Source organism: Stenella coeruleoalba (assembly GCF_951394435.1).
Source record: "Stenella coeruleoalba genome assembly, chromosome: 6".
In the NCBI taxonomy this organism is placed as follows: Eukaryota; Metazoa; Chordata; class Mammalia; order Artiodactyla; family Delphinidae; genus Stenella; species Stenella coeruleoalba.
The window spans coordinates 124,646,647-124,665,759 of NC_137151.1; the positions used below are offsets into that span (position 1 = coordinate 124,646,647).

Sequence of the window (19,113 nt, forward strand, 5' to 3'; positions counted from 1 at the left end):
CTCAGGCTCCCTTCCCGGCACGGCGTGCGCTCCTGAACCCGCCAGGCCCTGGGCTGCCTCTGTGAGAGACCACTGGCTGTCTGCGCTGAGCCGAGAAGCTGGGGCAGGCATCTTCCTTCCCCAGGAGGCACTGGAGAAAGTGTCCCCCTTCTGTACGCGCCACCGACCGCCCTCTCCCCGCTGGGGCCCGGTGCCACGGTCCCCTCCCCACACGTGGGGGTCACTGTACCTTTATGCCCCTCTGCCCGGGGCAGCCCTGGAAACCTTGAGTGCCGTTCACACCAGGCGGGCCGCGCTCACCCTGTCAGGAGAAACAGGCATTTTGCGAGTTGGAACTTCTTGTCACGTGTCTCCACTGAGTAGGGAGCTCCGTGAAAGGCGTGCATTAGGAAGCAGTCCACTGGCTGGCGGGCTGATGTGCCAGGCGGGGCCTCCAGCATCCCCGCCCGCGGGCCCCGCGGGCCGACCTCTGCACAGGGCCTCGAACCTGCAGTTTCCTCCCCTGGAGGAAGTGGGGTCTGGGGCACATCCTGGTGGGCGGAGGATAAGCAGTCCTCAGGGTACTGGGTCTGGGTGGGGGCTGGGCCCGTGGAGAACCCTCGGGCTGGCTGCTTCTCCATATGGTCCTGGGCTCCCAGCTCTCCAGTGGGGTCCAGGCTCAGCCCTGACACCCAGCACTGCCTGACGGGACCTTGGGGGTTTCGACTCTTCCCCCTGGGGCCCTCTCTCCCCACCCCAGGGCTGGCCATGGTCCTGGGTTCCCAGCTCTTCTATGGGGTCCAGGCTCAACCCTGACACCTGGCACTGCCGGACGGGACCTTGGGGGCTTCAACTCCTCCCGCTGGGGCCCTCTCTCCCCACCCCAGGGCTGGGCCTTGTTCTAGTGTCTCAAAAGTTCTCAAACCACTTCTGGGCAGGATTCTGCTTCCCGAAGGCCCTGCTTCAGGCTCTACCCACCCCCAAATGGACCCCTTGGTGACTGGTAACCCATACCGGCAACTGCCCTCTGGGAGGCTGCCCTCAAAGGGCATCACCGCTGCAATCCTGACTGGGTTTCCCCTGCACCCCAGCTCCAGCGGCCTCTCATCTCTGCCTGGATGTCTGAATTTGGTAGATGCTGGGTTTGCCATCCTCAGTGGTCCTCTGTCTCAGGAGCCATTTAGCCCCTCCCTCTGAGATGGAACACGTAAAAACCTGCACTTCCTACCCACACTTGTCATCCTCAGATTCTCAGACTAGTCTCCATAGTGTAGAAATCTGAGTCAAGTTGTTAAGAAAGTTAGAAAGTAATTTTTTTCTGATGGAAAAGACTGGAAACGGAACAGATGAGGAACCCCACAATTCAATCTCAACATGTAAAGAACAAAGAGGGAATAAAGACTTAAGGAAAAAAACAACCTTTACTTACAGGTCCACCCTCGTCACCAGGATAACCTCGATAGCCATCTTCTCCAGAAATACCCTAGAAGAAAGTAAATCGTTTCCTTGGTTAAATGCTGTGGTTTTCTCTGTTTCCTATTTAAGCATCTCTTCACCCCCCTTCATTTGGTAGAGCGGTGCTTTCGGTGTCCCTGGAACGTGACGGTTTCCTACTCATTATTTCAGTGCAATTGTTCTATCAGGATCTTTAAGGCTCTTGATCTACCAAGAAATCCTGTGCATTTCCTATAACTTAGAGGCAAATGGGAAGCATCCCTGCTGGCCGTCCTAGTGAGGCTGCCAGTCAATGATGCCACTGGTCTTAACATAATTTTATAAAATGAAGAACCAATGCATAAAAGAACCCAGTGGAAAGGGAGGAGGGAGCAGACACAGGGACAAGGTCTGCACCTCAGATCTGTCCTACAGCACAGCTAGTTCCTTCTCCTCCCTTTTCCATCTCCCCACCATCATAGCAGAGAAATTCCCCAGCCAAAGTAATGACGGCTCTGAAATCTAGTCTCAGGCGTAAGAAAAGGGTAACACCACCGTACCTTTGGCCCAATGCTGCCAATGGGCCCTCGGTCTCCTCTTTGCCCAGAGCATTTGCAGGGAACCCCACAGCAGGCTTTCTCGGCAATGTTGTCCTACCAAGACAAAAACGAAGTTCAGATCTCAATAAATGTCTAGAAAAAAGGCATAAATGTGCCGTCTGAGGACTGCGGCCTCCACAGCAAGAGATAGTCACCTCCTACGGCAACTCCCTTGAAGGCTTAGCCATGGGTGGGCGATACAGTGTCACAAATGGACTCTGAAGAACCACCAAAGATAATGCGTCTTATTCACAATGTCACCTCAGGCTGGGCCTTATTTCTAGAAGTTTCCAACATAGATATTCAAGCTTCAGATGTTAAGTATAGCTTACATTTTTTTTTTTTTTTGCAGTACGCAGGCCTCTCACTGCTGTGGCCTCTCCCTTCGTGGAGCACAGGCTCCAGATGCACAGGCTCAGCGGCCATGGCTCACGGGCCCAGCCGCTCCGCAGCATGTGGGATCTTCCCGGACCGTGGCACAAACCTGCGTACCCTGCATTGGCAGGTGGACTCTCAACCACTGCACCACCAGGGAAGCCCAGCTTACATATTTTTAAGCTCCAGAAAGCAAAACCTGACAAACCATTGCAGACGGCCAGGATGGAAGGTGGTTTCAGAGCAGAGACCGTATGCCCTTCCCCAGAACCCTGGTCAGAGTCACGGAACATGGCGTCAGCCTGGAGGAAGCCTGGGAGCAGCTGCGGGGTGGGATCCCTGCCTCTGAGCCACAGGCACCGCACCGCCAGTCACCAATGACTCCAGCGCCCATCAGACACCCTGGACATTCCCTCCCATCCCAGCCCCCGGCCTTATGCGGGAAAGCGCACACCCAAAGTACATTTCTACCTGCTAAACTCATGATGGTCAATGCCTTTTCTGGCAGTGAATTTCCTAGAGCTTTCACTTTCTCCCATGCCCTAGGTTTGTCAATTAACTCAACTTCCTTCCACTCAATAAAAAAATCCGAATTGCAGCCCTGGGAAGAAGGTCAGAGGGCCGGAGGGAGTCAGCTCGTCCCACAGGGCACCGCTGCCTCCTCCAAAGAACCTCTGAGTTGAACGCTCAGCCCCCTCATGTCCCAAAAGCCCCCAGCCTCACCCCCAAACCCAGACGTTAACCCCACCTGCTGAGAGGCTGAACCCAAGAGGATTAGGAAGCCTATGGGGAGCCCTCATTTGCTCCAAAGGAAACTAGAGGAGAAGGCGACGGAAGCCCCTTTCCACCCAGAAATGGTCTTTCGTTTCCTGCATATTCTTGTTTTCCCTGTTTCCTGTTTACAGAGGGAAGGGTCAAATCTCAATGTATGGCTTCTCAACAGTCTTATAAATGAAAAGAAGTCTCTTTAAAGGGAGCAGAGGAAACTCTAAGGCGACAGCTGCCTCGACACCCATGCCCGGGTGGCCGTCTTTCCAGTTCTCAGATAGCTCCATTTCCAGGACTCATGTTATGGCAACAAAGTAGGTCCCAAGTAAATTACATGAATTAAATTGCCCACCCAGCGGTCTCTCCTCCGTTTGCCTGGTGATGACGGACTGCGTTATCCTGAGATGCCCAATATTGGGCTGTCTAAACCAGTTTGTGTGTAGATGCATAAAACACTCACAAGTTGCTCCGCTAGTTCATAGTCTAGGTCCAGCAAGTTCAGTCTCAGGGGCCGGTTGTACGTGAATCCTCGCCCAAACTCCAGCTGCATCAGCTGCTCCAAGTTGGCGACACGTTCAAGGCCCACCAAGATCAGAGCTCGGACGCCTGGGGGGACAGGTACACTTAAGAAGCCTTACCTAGGCATTCAAGAGCCTCAGTGCTTTTCCTCCTGACTCTCTTTTATTTTTTAAAGAAAACTTCAGTATAAAATTTGGCCTTTAACTGAAACTTGCTTAATCACACGGATTAGCTGCTCCGAAGAGTTGAAATACTGGAACTCTGGACTCCTCTGAGCAATTGTTTCTGATTCGTCAGTAAGTAAATGGATTCATGTAACTCTAGGAAACACCACCATGAAGTTTATTCATCCATAAATTCTCAAGCTCTGGTCTTACGTAACACAGGTATGCTGTGGGAAGAATTGAAATCCCACATCTCCCAAGTCAGATGATAGCAGTCTCATCTCCATTGCTCTGGAAAAGCAAGCTAATAAATAGAACATTCTTATGATAAGTTTGCTTCAACAAATTCTCCTTAAACCTCTAGTGTGGACATCCACTTTTTTGATAGCCAGTGCTACCAAATTCCAAAGCAGATGAACAAATAGTACACCTGATAACAGGTATCATTGCAAACCAGTCACCTTAAATTTGGAAAGTATGCTTTCCAAATTTTATGTGAAAGTGTATCTTTTCTTAACGTTGGAGTATTTTTGAGCTGTGATAACTGCAAATGGAAAATACAGCAAGATTTTTTGCTATAAAATTAATTCCTAGCTTATATAATACAGCCAAATGAATCAAAACTTCATGTTCTTTTACAAAAGCATCATGCTTTCTAGATGTCCTACCACAGGAATGAGCCTGAGACCCCGTGGGGTCTGTGCCAGGACTTGGTAATAGAGCTGTCTGTGTAAGTATGGGATCCTTGCTGCCCCATCCTGTAGCCCCAGGCAGGTGACAGAAGACCAAGATGCCGGGATGAGGTGTCCTCCAAGAGAAGCCGCCTTCCCAGAGGCTCCCTTGGCGGAGTTGTTTCTCTCTAGCCCAGCAGTGCGCCTGCCTCACCCAGGTTTCCTTCTCCCATAGAAAGCCCCAGAACCCACCTTCTTGTCGGAGTTTCTCCGATGCTCTTTGTAAATCAGCCAGATCTCCATCCACCCCATCAGTAAAATGAATGACCACCTGAAGATAAAAGATACGTCAAGCGCCAGCCAAAGTGAAAGAAACATCACAGACCCTTGAGAGAAGGATTAGCCAGTTCAAAGCCTCCACTTTACAGCAGAGGAAACTGGGGGCCAAGGTTGAGAAACAATCACCCCATGTTCATAGTTCCTTGATACTGTGCAATAAGTGAGGTATAAAATAAATGGGTATAGGGTAGGACTTGATTGATTAAAAAGCACAGTCAACAATGGAAATAAAAAGTTTATCTCATTATCTTATTTAGGAGATGTAGTTTCTAGAAATCATGTGTATGCGTGGGTGTGTACATGCGTGCGTGTGTGTTTGTGTAGCCCGTGCTCCAAAATTCATATTTTGAAGTCCTAACCCTCAGTGCCTCAGAGTGTGACCATGTTTGGCAATAGGACTTTTAAAGAGGCCAATAAGTTAACTGAGGTCATTAGAGTGGGTCCTCATCCAATATGACTGGTGTCCTTCTAAGATGAGGCGATTAGGACACAGAGGGAAAAACACGTGGTGACAGAAGGAGAAGATGCCGTTTCCAAGCCAAGTTGAGAGACCTCCAGAAAAACAACCCTGACGCCGCTCTGATCTCAGACTTCCAGCCTCCAGGACTGTGAGAGAATAAATTCCTGTTGTTTAAGCCACCCAACCTGTGGAACGTTGTTATGGCAGCCCTAGCAAACTGATTGTGCGTGCGTGCGTGCGTGCGTGCATGTGTGTGTGTGTGTGTGTGTGTGTGTATGAACCAATACAGAGAAAGAGAGAGATAAAAGTAAATACAAATAGAGAACATAATGCATTTAATGGTCAGGACTATGATTAAACGTGAATTACTCACAAATTCAATGCATTCAAGCTTAATTACTGATTTCCAAGGTTTTTTTTAGAGCTTTAGTAAAACTAGAAGAAGATGTTCCATTTCAGCCCAGTTGATAATAAAGGACTCTTACATACAGGCATCACCAACCCCATCAAACATGAAGAGCATCTATAGAAGAACCGTTTGGGGAGGGGGCTTCCGGGCATCGAGGTTTGCCCCTGCCCAGTAAAACCCAGAGATGGCCCAGGAAGCGGAAACGAGGCAGCCGTCCTCACCTTCACACTGTCTGGCGAGGCCTGCCGGAACTTGTTCTGGTAGAGCTTCAGCGTGTCCGCAGTGAGGACGTAGGGGTGCTGGGTGCGCATGTTCTGGAACTTCTCAAACAGCTCTGGCTGGTACTCGGCAAAGTCAAAGGCCTCCACGGGGCCCGAGGGCGCGTTGGCCACCACGGACACCCGCACCGTGGGCAGCTGGCTGCCGCTGCAGCTGATCCTTTGCATTTGGCTAATTCTATTCAGGATGGTGTCCACCTTGGACTCAAAGCCCCTCTGAGCCACAAATATGTTCTGATCTCTTGAACCATCAAAGCCCAGAATCACATCCAGGTCACAGACTGTAAAGGGAAAAGCAGGCCGTGAGCTCGAAGTCGAGCTGCCGAGATGTGTTCAACCTACAGGCACAGCTCGGGGCGTGGACCAGGACGCCACGCTCAAGTGCAAAATGGGACCTTCTGTGCGTGAGCTCTGAGAAGCAATTAGATCTGCCTCTCTCACTGGGAGAACTCACACTGACTCTTCGGAGCCAAAACTGTTGGCCATTCAGTACGTTTGCTTTCCTGATACTAATCAACTTTGGCAACGTATACAGTCAGTGTCTATCTAAGTGCATCCCGAGTTTGTGCTTTAGACTAAACACACTTGAGAACGCAAACCCTCTGATCTCAAATAATTGATCTGATAAACCTACAAACAGAAACAGGCATCAATCAGTCTGAATTATTTAGGGGATTAAAGAGTAGGGGATGGGGAGTAAATCTGGTAAGAGCAAGAAGAGACAGACATCCACTCCTATCCTGGAACCACATCCGATCACAGTGGTAGGTGACAACCAGGACCCAACCCACGTGGATGTAAGTCAATGCCTGACACACCAGATGCTACAGGAGCCCACAGGCCAGCGCTGGGGATCTGGGTAAACAGGTAACTCACCAACATCGACAGGACATGGTTGAAAATATGCACCTAAAGGGCATTACCTTTGGAAACATCAGGCACACCAGGACATAAGGTTTCATGCATCGCGTCATGCAGAGTTTCCAAAACCTGCTCGCTCAATTCTGACAGCTCCTGGACACTCCCCACTCGGAACGCTGTGGCACTGTTGGACGCGATCTTCCCAACCTCCTCTGAGTCGATGTTCCTCACGCCCACCGCGAACACTTTGACGCCTCTCTGGGTGAGTGCCAGGCTCGCCTCCTGGGCATCCTCCACCGACCTTCCTCCGGTGATCACAAAGGCAATCTGCGGGACTCTCTGATCCAGGCGACTGCCTGCCTCTGGTATGAAGTGATTCAGCCGCAGGTGCTCCAGGCCCACGTTGGTGTTTGCGTGCCTCCCCCCTTTGTAGACCACCTTGTTGATGGCATCAATAATCTGCTCCTTGGTGGAAAAGTCCTTCAGGAAGAATTCGTCGGTGGGGTCAGAGTTGTACTGGACCAGCCCCACTTGGATGGAGTCTCCCCCTTCATAAACCGTGTCCACAATTTCAGACACAAAACGGAGCACTTCCTGGAAACTGTCCCTCCGGAAATTGATGGAACCATCCAACAGGAACACGATGTCTGCTTTCTTTTTCTCTAAAGACGATTACAATGAAAAAAAAAAAAGGAGAAATTTGGTTTCTATATCCAGAGCAAAAACACAAAACATAAAATGATTAAAATAAGGCATTCCTGTAATTCATTCACAGTGGACACCTTGGACTCTGTTCCATGACTCTAGAGTTCCTGAATTCACAGTCCTCAAAACACGTTTAGGTGATAAATGATAAATCACCTAAACAAAAGGAAAGGAGACATGAAAACTCAGCAGAACTGAGTCCCAGTTATCCCGTGCAAAATGAGATTATGCCATGGATTCAACAGTCCGTGATATCAGGGGTTTTAGGAAATGCCACTACACACTTTCCTCCTGGTCAAAAATAAATGATAGTGTCTGGAAGGAGTTGGGGGAGGTGTGCTAGAGACAGGGAAAGGGAGGGCTGGGAGAAACAGATTGGAAAATGGGACTCCTTGCACCTTTGGAGGATCACCAGCCAGCACGCCAAGAGCTTTGTTGGAGCCTGTGACACTCAAGGACATTTGGAGATAATTCCCTGATTCCAATCAAGGGATCAAGACTGGAGTAGAGAGAAGGGAATCCGGAGCACTGTGAGATGTTCCACCACCAGCGCAGAAGGAAGACAAGAAAGAGCTAAGTGGAGTGCAGATGCCCCATGGAAAACCAGCCCTAATCATTTGCTCCAGATGTCTGAGGGGCTATCACCTGGGGTAGGAGCTAAGAAAGACGTGGGTTGGTGGAGGGACTCCGTTTGCTCTTGGCAGCCCCAAAGGTCAGACCCAGGAGCATGAGGTCAAAGCTATAGGTGGACAGCTCTAAATTCCCGATGACACCAGTCCAAAGAAAGAGGGTTGACTGGACCAGGACCCCACCAAGGAGAGAGGCTGACTTCCAATCATGTTCGGAGGGGCGTAGATTGAACAACTTCAAAGATGCCATTTTATTCTGACAGCCAATGAGTCTGTGGCTAACCCTCAATGCACTTTTATAGAACCTTTCAATGGGGCTATGATTAGCCTCGTGGAAGCTCATGGAAGAATCAATGACCATATGCTTTCTGAGATGCGTTTCCTTCTATTCCTCCTACAATTTCAACTCAATTATTTTTCCCGTATTTAGTTTCTAATTGTATGGCAGCCATGACCCTGAGAGAAGAAAATTATTAAAATGAAGGCTAACTGCTTTTTTTCAATTAAAAAAAAAAATTGGTGTCCCGCTCTGCCGTCACGGGTACCACAGCTCATACCTGGCCGTGAGGGAGAGGGCATGTCCACTCCTGGAGGTGCAGGGGTGACCTTGGAGGGTCCAAAGGAGTTCACGACCCTTTCTTCTATGTTGGGGAGCTCTCTGAACTCCCGAACCGTGAAGACTAGTCTGGAGTCATTGGTGATGGTCTGCAGCTCCGTTCTGTCGATGTTTCGGTCTCCTATCCCTAAACTCACAATCCCCGAGGAGCTTATCACCTGGGAATACCTGGAAATATCGTCCTGGGATTTGCCACCCAGAAACAGAACCAGGTGTTGGGGCACCCCGTCTTCTATCCGGCTCCCGGCAGACTTGACAAAGAAATTCCTTGCCACGAATTCCAGAGCTTTGCCAGTGTTCAGCGGAGACCCCCCTTTGAACCTCAAGCGACGTATGGCATCCAGCACGCTGGCCTGGGATTTATAGGTCTTCAGGTAAAACTCTGGGAAGACATCATTGCTGAACTGCACGACCCCAATTCTCACTTTATTAGGGCCAATGTTAAGTCTCCGCACGACCCCGCTAACAAAGTCCCGAATGTGTGCAATGCCATCTGGCCTCACACTGTCAGAGCTGTCGATTAGGAAGACGATGTCTGCAGCATCACTGTCCACGGCTGTGGATGAAAAGGAAAAAGGAAAACTCAGTACAAGACTGGCACGCATCTGGTTTCGTTTCTGAACTTTGCTCTATGTTGCACCAAAATATCAATTGACATGAAAATTATAAGCCGATGTGCATGTGTTTATCTCTTTGGCTTTTTTTAATCAATCATTACAAATTGGGCCTTTTGCATCAAAACAATTTCTGCTTCTTGAAATATTTTAAGTTCTCCAAAACTTTCTCTTTCTGGGTTTACTCAATTTTAATTTTGGCTTTGGTGTCTGGGTTACAACTCATTTCAAAAATATAAACAGTACTTAGAAACGAATCCTGGGTTACCATAATCTATGAATCACGAACTGTTACTACCAGAAGGGATTGAGATCACCAGCATCAACATCTTTGTTGTGCAAGAAAAGAGACAGCTGAGGACAAAGGCCCTCACTTCATCCAAGGCCACCACTTAGCTAGTGACAGCCCGGAGAATCCCAACTCGCTCCAGCAGGCCACACCATCATTCCTGGTGTTTGATTCATAGTATTTCTTTTTCTCACATATCTCTAGCATTTATACGAAGTTTTTATTTTCACTATTATGCCCCTATTTTCTTTGCATGAATCCATTTTTAACTATAAAATTAATCAGAAGTCCTAGGAAAGATGAGCCATGGCTTCCTATTGATTAGAATTCTAGGTACTTCTTGGATGCCATTTATTAAATAGCTCATATCTTGCCTCTCAACAAATTCAACATTTGCCTCATAAATCACTGGCTACTTATAGTGGAAACATAGCACAGCAAAAGCTGAGCAGGTCATGGAATTGAACCATCTATCTTGAGAGAGAGAAAAGCTGGCCAGGCATACACAGCCAGGACTTGGATTCTCCAGTGGCACATAAAAGATTTCACAGAACATCAGTATCAGAGACAGCCACGCCCTGATCATATCTGAACACTGACAAAAAGGAAACAAAAATCACCAGACACTCCCCATCCTGGATCATAGGTGTGACCACTGCTTCTGTATCAATTTCAGCGTTAGCCGTGAGATTTGGTAAGATATCCAATCATAAAATTACTCCTTCTCAACAGCATTCGATCCGGGGCAAAGTCCCATTTCCTCAAGCCATCTATGATGAGTTCAAATCCTATCATAAGCCCTTCCTAACACCCTCCCGCTGAGATGCCCTGTGGCTCACCAGCGTGTGTGTCCTTCCTCCCTGCCACAAGCAATAGACCCAGCTGGTTCAATCTCAGGTGTCCCGTTATTTTAATTTTACTTGTGAGCACCATGGCCTTAGAGCCTGTTATTTTTTATATTTTTTTGAAAAGACACAACAAAGAACAAGAAACGCCCAACCTTACCTGGAGGAAGGTAGGGCGTGCTGGCCAGGAGCTGCTGAATCTGCTCGGAGGTTAGGGTTGTGATGGGTGTCAGCAGTTTCTGCTCCAGGCTGGGCAGCTCCCGGAAGGTGCTCACTGAGAACACGTATTCAGGGCTCAGGGAGATCTTCAGCAACTGCTCCTGGTCTGCGTTCCTTGCGATGGTAAGTGACGCCACACCGAACTGCTTGAGCTCTACTGCCGATTCGTCTACCTCATCATCAGACTTCCCGGAAGAAATGAGGACCAGGAACTGAGGGACACCCTCTTCAATCCGGCTCCCCAGAGGCCTCTTGAAGATATTCTTTGACACGTACTCCAGGGCGCCCCCAATGTTGATCTGCCTCCCGCCCTTGGGCCGCAGCCGCCTCACCGCGTTCTGCACCTCGTCCTTGCTGGAGTGGGCGTTCAGCAGGAACTCCACCCTGGGGTCCTCGCTGAACTGGATGACGGCCACCCGGGTCATGTCGAAGCCCACGTCCAGGTAGTCAACCAGCCTCTCGATGAGGGTACGGATGTACTGAAACTCGGGGCCGGCGCTTTGGGACCCATCGATGAGGAAGACCACGTCCCTCTTGCCGCCGACACCTGTGAATCAAACGTTACCATAGGGCTTCAGCTTCACCGACACCAAATTCTTAGTGTTAATGAACAGCCTCCCAATTTGTCAGAGAATTGCCACCTGACCGGTAAGGTATCCTAATTCAGACTATTTGAGTTAGAATACCAGTCCCAGGAGAGAGTCCTGGGCATTTCAGTGATTAAAAGTCAGAGGGAAGAGGAGGAAGCAGCAAAGGGCAAGGAAAAGTAAGTCAGCAGGAGGAAGAACCTAGACACGCAGGAGCCAGGTCTAGACCGAGTGGGGATGGGGTTTGGGGAAGGAGGGGATCGAACCTGTGACAGATGACACTCATAGGTCAAGTGGGACAGTGCCCGACAACTGACTACTGGGATTTGCCAGATGGAGGGACCTTGACCAGAGCACCTTCTGTGGAGCAGAGAGAGCAAACAACAGGTTAGGGTGTGTCCAGAGAAGAATTGTAGACAGCAACACTTTATAAAGGAGCCTGGAGCACTGCTGCAGGTGGGAGCAGGGCATCAAGGGAGAGTTTTTACGAGAAAAGAAAGGCATTGCATTTGTATCATGAAAGGAATCACCCAGTACGTCAGAGAACTGATGATGCAGGAGAGAGGAGGAGAGTTGCAGGTGACACCCTTGAGTAGGGAAGTGGTGAGGCTGCCCAGGGAAGCAGTGACAGTTCACCCAAGTAACGAGAGGAAGCTGAGACATGGACACTGATGCTGGGACAGACAGTAAGGCTTCTGGAAGTTCTTTTCCAATTTACTTATATTTTCTCAGTGAAATGGGAATCAGGATCACCAGCTCAGAGTAAGCTGAGGGAAGAGAAGTGTAGAAGAAGCAGGAGAAGGAGAAGGTAGAAAACAGTCATCTTGAAGAGCGGCAGAGCCGATAGACCAGGAGTCGTACTGTTGTAGAAACATAGGCTTTTGTGTATAAGTGAGCTGCACACACACGATGACAGCATTTCTGAAGTGTCTTCTTGGGAGTACAAGTACCTCCAATGCACCGTAAAAAAAGATGGTGGGGGGGATAAATTGGGAGTTTGGGATTGACATAGACACGCTACTATATTTAAAATAGATAACCAACAAGGACCTACTGTACAGCACAGGGAACTCTACTCAATATTCTGTAATAACCTAAATGGGAAAAGAATTTTAAAAATAATAGATATATGTGCATGTATAACTGAATCACTTTGCTGCACACCTGAAACAAACACAACACTGTAAATCAACTAGACTCCAGTAAAAAGTAAAAAAAAAAAAAAAAAAAAAAGAAAAAGGACTGCTGCAGCCAAACAAGTTTGGGAAATGCTGTGTTCCCTTATTGTACTGGGGATACACAACACATATCAATTAGGGCCCAACCAAAACCAAAAAGACCCTCACTTCATTTATCCCACTGCCTTCCCAAATTTATTTGATGGCAAGCCCTCTAGAACATTCCAGGGAAGCCTTGCAGGGCGAGCTGCACTCTGTGTGGACATCAGCGAGGGAAGCAATCCCTTTCTGAAGCACCGTGCCAGTCACCCTCCCTCCCTCACCCACCCAAACAGCACTGCGTCCTACATCGACTTTCCTCTCACTTGCTTTTACTCTTCCCTCCCCCTTCCCCGCGAGCCCTTCCTAGTTTCCCCTCCCCAAGCCTTGATGTGGACGGTTCTGTAGAATGTGAACCACACGGGAGTGAGGATGCATGTGCCTGTTCACCACTGTGCCCTCCCCACCCGAGTGTCCAGGGAGGGCAGGCGCTCTGTGGGCATTTTGGGAAGGGTGGGTCTATCTGAGCCCCCTTCCTTCTGACAAGTAAGGTTCCCTCCACTTTCCAGTTCATTGTATCAGGCCTAGGAAAGGGGAACAGGAAGGAGGAGATAGAATAAGCCGAGGTCATAACAGCCAGGTGGCCTTCCTGTCAGTTAAGACACTTACTTCTCTGCACCAAGCAAAGACACAGACCTACTAGAGAATGGACTTGAGGATATGGGGAGGGGGAAGGGTGAGCTGTGACAAAGCGAGAGAGCGGCATGGACATATATACACTACCAAACGTAAAATAGCTAGCTAGTGGGAAGCAGCCGCATAGCACAGGGAGATCAGCTCGGTGCTTTGTGACCACCTAGAGGGGTGGGATAGGGAGGGTGGGAGGGAGGGAGACGCAAGAGGGAAGAGATATGGGAACATATATATATGTATAACTGATTCGCTTTGTTATAAAGCAGAAACTAACACACCATTGTAAAGCAATTATACTCCAATAAAGATGTAAAAGAAAAAAGCAATCTTGACACATTGGGTCTGGAAATAACAACGTTTCAGAGACTGTGCTCTAGCCTGATAGGCCACCTGTGGTCAAACTCCCTCCTCGATCACAGGAGGCGGCCAGCTGGACCGACCAGGGGAAGCCTGGACCCGGCATTGAACTGGAACTATCAATTAGATGGCCTCTCTTTTCGGTTGGTTATACAGAGCCTTTATGCAGAATTAGGGGTCTGAGCTGAAAGCCAAGCCTACGCCCATCTTTGAGACTTGAATTTGGCCCAAAACATGAATCTTAGCATCTTCCCAAGCCATTTCTGGCACCAAGCCCACGTGGTTCCTGATTCTTCGCATAACTCTGGTTTTCACTCCCTACAGCTGAGGAAACAAAACTGAGAATACTTTGTAACACACAGGCCAAACAAGTAGCCCCAGATATTTCAAGGAATGAAGAGCCAAAGAATCCGCTCCTTACCCGGGCTCGTTACAGGGACCACAGATGCCCGCAACCTGCTCAGCTCCTCGCGGCTGAGCTGGGTCACCCTTTCGGAGATGACCTGTTGGATGGTCCCCAGCTGCCGGAAGGTGGGAATGGCCACCGCGAAGTCCGGGATGAGGGAGATGGTCTGCATCTCGGTGATGTCAGCGTTCCCGATGCCGATGCCGATGGGCACGGCCCCTCCCCTCTTCAGGACCACCGAGGGGCCTCTCACATCATCCCCAGACCTGCCGGCCGCGAGGACGACCAGGAGCTGGGGGATGCCTTCTGCTATGCGGCTCCCGGCGGAGCCAATCAGGATGTTCCTCAGGACGAAGTCCAGGGCGGCCCCGGTGTTGGGAGTTGGCCCGCCCAGCAGCGTCAGCCCGCGGATAGCACTGACGACGCTCTGCTGGTCCATGTAGGAATTCAGGTAGAACTCGGGCCTGGTCCGGTCGCTGTACTGCACCACAGCTACGCGCACCCGGTCCGCACCCACGTCCAGGCTCTCCACCACTCTCTGGACAAACTCTTTCAACAGCGGGAAGCCGTTCCTGACACCGTCGGAGCCGTCGATCAGAAACACCACATCCTTCTCACCTGAAACTAGAAGGAAGACAGCCCCTGTGACTCACACGGGACACAATAGGGATAATTTCATACCAATCTGTGGTGGACCGAATAACTCCTAAGATATCCAACTCCTAATTCCTGGAATTTATATGGAAGAAAATCTGCAGGTGTGATTAAATTAAGGGTTAGAGGCGTGGGGAGATTGTCCTGGATTATCCAGGTAGATCCAGTGTGATCAATCTCGTGTCCTTATAAAAAGGGAGATAAGAGGATTAGAGTTAGAGGGAGAAGAGGTAAGGATGGAAAACAAGAGGCCAGAGATATGAGAAAATCTGCTGGCTTTGAAGATGGAGGAGGGGGCAGTGGACCAAGGATGCAGGCAGCCCCTAGACACTGGAAAAGATAAGGAAGTGGGTAATCGGCCAGAAACTGCAGAAGGAAAGCAATGCTGACACCTTGATCTTAGCCCAGTAGAACAGGTTTTGGATTTCCGACCGCTAAAACTTAAGATAGTAAATTCATTCTGCTTTAAGCCACTAAATTTACTGTAATTTATTAAGGCAGGATTAGGAAACTGATGCACCAATACATACAGGTGTAGCCCTTTCACTTTAGAACTTTTCCACGTTTGAACAGTATTGTTAAGTTTCAACGTTGTCCTCAAGAAGAAATGTTGGGAGCAGGGAGAGAGACATGGTCGGCGGAGTCTGCACAACCGTTAGCACTTTATAGATGAGAGGTTTCAAATGATGTACTGCAAGTCACAGCGGATAAATGGGGGAAAATGTAACCCAGATGTCCAGGTTACAACCCGAAACCCACAGCGAACGTGCTCAACAGCCAATGTAGAGAAGCTCTAGATGCTCTATTTTCAATCAAAGGGATCATGTGTGAAGTTAATTACTCTTTTTGCTGCAGTTTTATCACCAAATGCAAAGTGGTTAAGCAGGAAGTCATGGTAACAAAGATGAGCACTGAGAAACTTTAATGCAGCGTTTATAATGGGAATGTGCCGGCCTCCCTTCATGCTTTATGGTTTTCATGAATGCAGAGGATGAATTATGACACGGGGATACCCCCTTAAAATAAGAAGTTGGGGAACTACATGAAGATGAAAACCGTGTTAGCGCTAATGTGACCGTGTTATATGGCGTTTATTATATATATAGTAAAAACTGTGTTTTTTTAAAAAAAAAAAGGATTATTTTTAACCACTGATATAGCTAAATTTTATAATGTCCTTAAAAATAATCACCCTGATTCTCCTGTTTTGCCCTAGAGAGCAGTTAGAGAGTCACCTCGGGGAAAGAAAAGCGATATTCCATTGTTCCTGCAGAAATCACCTATCTTTCTTGGAAACCCAAGGAGGGCTTCTACCCGGAGACCAGGAGCCAGCCGCCTACCATCGACTCAAGCATGGGACAACTGGGCTGCAGAAGCAACCAGAAGTTCTATGCCTTACCTGGTGCTGGCGCCCCGTTTTGCACCGATTTTAAGAGGTTTACAATCTGTGGTTGAAGGTCTCCAATCTTGGGAAGAGACTCTGCAGCCAGGATGAAGGCAGGGGATGGTACCATCTGCTCCAACTCGGCAGGGTCTGCGTTCTTGGCCTGGAGGATGAAGGGCACCACACCGCTCTGTTTCAGGTTGAGAGCTGGCCCGTCCACACGATCGGATGACCTTCCTGCCACCAGCAGCACCAGGAACTGAAGCACTCCATCCTCGACCCGGCTTCCAGTGGACTTCACAAAGATGTACCTCTGCGCGTAGTCCAGGGCATAGCCCAGGTTGAGGGCTTTGCCCGTCTTGATCTTCATTCTCTTCACGAGATTCAGGATCTCGGGCTTGTTCTGGTGCTCATCAAAACGAGACTCCACCCTGACATCGTCGCTGTACTGAGCCACCGCAATCCGGGTCCTGTCAGGTTTCACGTCCAGCTCATCAATGACCTTGTAGAGGAAGTCGCGGACGGCAGGGAACTGGCCCACGAGATTGGCTGAGCCATCAAAGAGGAACAGGACGTCTCGCTTGCTCTCTACAAGGAAGGAGAGTTAGGACACAGTGAGGGACAAGAACACAACAGGCACCAAACTGACCTGAGCCCAGAACCACCAGCTTTTGGTAATGGGAGTTCACAAAATTCATCTGGTATCACTGCACCAGCAAGGGAAGAGAAAACCCACACCAGGTGCCTTTCAAATGCCCCCTTTCATCTATGCACAGGATTAGGACAACTAGATCAGTCTGCCCAACCTAACATCATGCTTCCTCAACAAAGCAGGCCAAGGAAAAGCCTGTTCTTATATCAGGTGGCAACCACTCTAGGAGAACAGACAGTGTTTTCAAATTGTTATAAAGAGAACTATTGAAAATATGGTCCTGTTGTTCTTCTGCTTAAAAATGGATCTGTCTCTAGTGACAAAGGCAGATATGGGATATCCACCTGACACATAGACATGCTCTAATTAGATTCTCTTTTCATTATATTTGAGCTTATGGGTTAGAACCCAAAATAGTGTCCAGTGTCGGTCTGTGGGTCACGATCTCTGTCAGTGATTTCCAATCTGCTGTGATCAGACAACAGAAAACACGGACATAGGGGGCTACGGCATGTCATGTGAACATTATTTTCAGCACACACGGTTCTTAGAACTATTTTGATTATGTTTCAGTGGGATCTATCTTGCTACCCATCTGTGATGTCAGCGACTGGTAGATCTAAGAGTCTGTATCTCATCACCCTAGTAATTTGCAGTCATCATCATCACCCAGACTTCCTTTGGAAACCGTTTTCCATTTTGCCATCACATAAAGATACAGCCTTCATTGGGCTTATGACAAATAATTTTCTAGATACAGCAGATTTGGAACATAAAAATATCATATCAGGAAAATCCTTTCCATTTTTAAATGCTCCCAGTGCATACTCATGTATGAAAGGGAATCCATCTCTCTCTCTTTCTCTGTTTTTCTCCCATTTCCATCTGGATTTGCTCACCAGAATCTTCAGAGGTATTGGGGCAAAATAAATAAATAAGTAAAGCTTCTGAATCAAGAGTGGGACAACCAGGACAGAACGTAAACTGGATTTTCTAGACTTTCTTTCATGGGCGAACATCCTTTAGACAGAGCATCTAAGCTTGCTGGTAGAGTGTCTCAAGCCCCCCCTTCAAAATCCTTCAACTAAAGAGAGCCCATCATCTTTCTATAGCTTATCGCCACGCTCTGGAGTTCAGATCGGGCCATCTGCCTGCCAACGTGGTGTCAGGGGGGAAGAGGGAGCCCGGAACAGTCGGAGAGCGTTACCTGGCTGGGCGAGTGGTACTTCCTCCACACCTCCACTAACATAAGTGGTTAGGGGCTGAATCAGCTGCTGAGGCAAAGCAGGCAGGGAGCTGAAATCATCCATGAGATACACCAGGCTCGGGTTAAAAGCTATCTGCTCAAGCTCTGCCTTATTGGCCTGGCTAGTGCCCACACAAAATGTCAGGATGCCTGCGCGTGCTAGGGCGTTGGCAGCTTGCAAATAAGAGTCCTCAGACTGCCCGGCTGTGAACAAGAGCAGAAGTTGCGGCACGCGGTCCTGGATCCTGCTGCCGCCAGCTTCGGTGAAGTGGTTGTCATGGACATAGCTTAGGGCTGCGCCCGTGTTCAGGCCCAAACCCCCCTTGAGCTGCAGCTGCCTCAGGTGAGCTAGCAATTCTGACTTGGTCTGGTAGGTGTTTAGAGAGAACTCCGTCACCGGAGTGTCACTAAATTGCACTAAACCAACACGAATATTGTCGCTTCCAACATCAAGGCTGTTAACTACATTCATGACAAAGTCCCGCACGTAAGGGAAATTGGTCTTTCCAACGTTGAACGATCCATCCAAAAGAAAGATGATATCCCTTTTGTTTACGTGAACTGCAGTGGAGCACAGAAAACAAAGTGAGACATACACAACCGCAGAGGGCTTCCTCATGTGTGCCCACAGCCCAGGCACACATGCCAACATGTAGAACACAGAGAACATCAGTGAGGCCAAGCACGTCCATCTCGTAAAATGTGGCATAAAGCTGCTTATTTCCCTCCAGTGGGGGCTGGTGTTTGTGAGGAGAATTGACAGCCGGCATTACAAAACAAGTGGGCTCACAGAGAGATGTGGTGTCAAAAGCTAGAATGTTTACAACCAACAAAAGTGATCAGAACCCTTGAAACAGAACACTGCTTCCCTGGAAATGAATTCTGCAAGGGTGTTGCTCCTTCTGCACCACTCGCCTTATGACCACGGTCAGAGCCAGGTTTACCTGGGTGAGACTGGGTCCCCCTGGGTTTCCCTCTACACAGTTACAGATAAATTTCCACTTACAGATCGATTAGAAGGGTGAGCCCAAGTTAACCTGAGAACATGAGTTCCCTAAGGCTAAAAAAAATCAGCAAAATTAGGCTGTTCTCATCTTGAAATATTCCTAGGGAGGCCCACTTGTCACTCTCTACCGACTCTCCC

At 48.9% G+C, this 19,113-nt stretch overlaps 1 protein-coding gene across 2 annotated transcripts in view; it reads right to left on the bottom strand.

Annotated features, from left to right (window-relative positions):
- Positions 1 to 19,113, bottom strand: part of COL6A3 (collagen type VI alpha 3 chain) — an 85,800-nt gene that overhangs the window by 37,059 nt on the left and 29,628 nt on the right. For both annotated transcript variants that reach the window (XM_079923920.1, XM_079923919.1), the window contains exons 5-16: positions 17,931 to 18,530; positions 16,087 to 16,659; positions 14,049 to 14,657; positions 10,715 to 11,320; positions 8,748 to 9,362; positions 6,919 to 7,518; positions 5,939 to 6,276; positions 4,762 to 4,840; positions 3,616 to 3,761; positions 1,974 to 2,066; positions 1,409 to 1,462; positions 230 to 301 (exon numbers count right to left, since the gene is read on the bottom strand). In XM_079923920.1, coding sequence (XP_079780046.1) covers positions 230 to 301; positions 1,409 to 1,462; positions 1,974 to 2,066; positions 3,616 to 3,761; positions 4,762 to 4,840; positions 5,939 to 6,276; positions 6,919 to 7,518; positions 8,748 to 9,362; positions 10,715 to 11,320; positions 14,049 to 14,657; positions 16,087 to 16,659; positions 17,931 to 18,530 — 4,385 coding nt within the window. The remainder of the gene's footprint in view (positions 1 to 229; positions 302 to 1,408; positions 1,463 to 1,973; positions 2,067 to 3,615; positions 3,762 to 4,761; positions 4,841 to 5,938; positions 6,277 to 6,918; positions 7,519 to 8,747; positions 9,363 to 10,714; positions 11,321 to 14,048; positions 14,658 to 16,086; positions 16,660 to 17,930; positions 18,531 to 19,113) is intronic.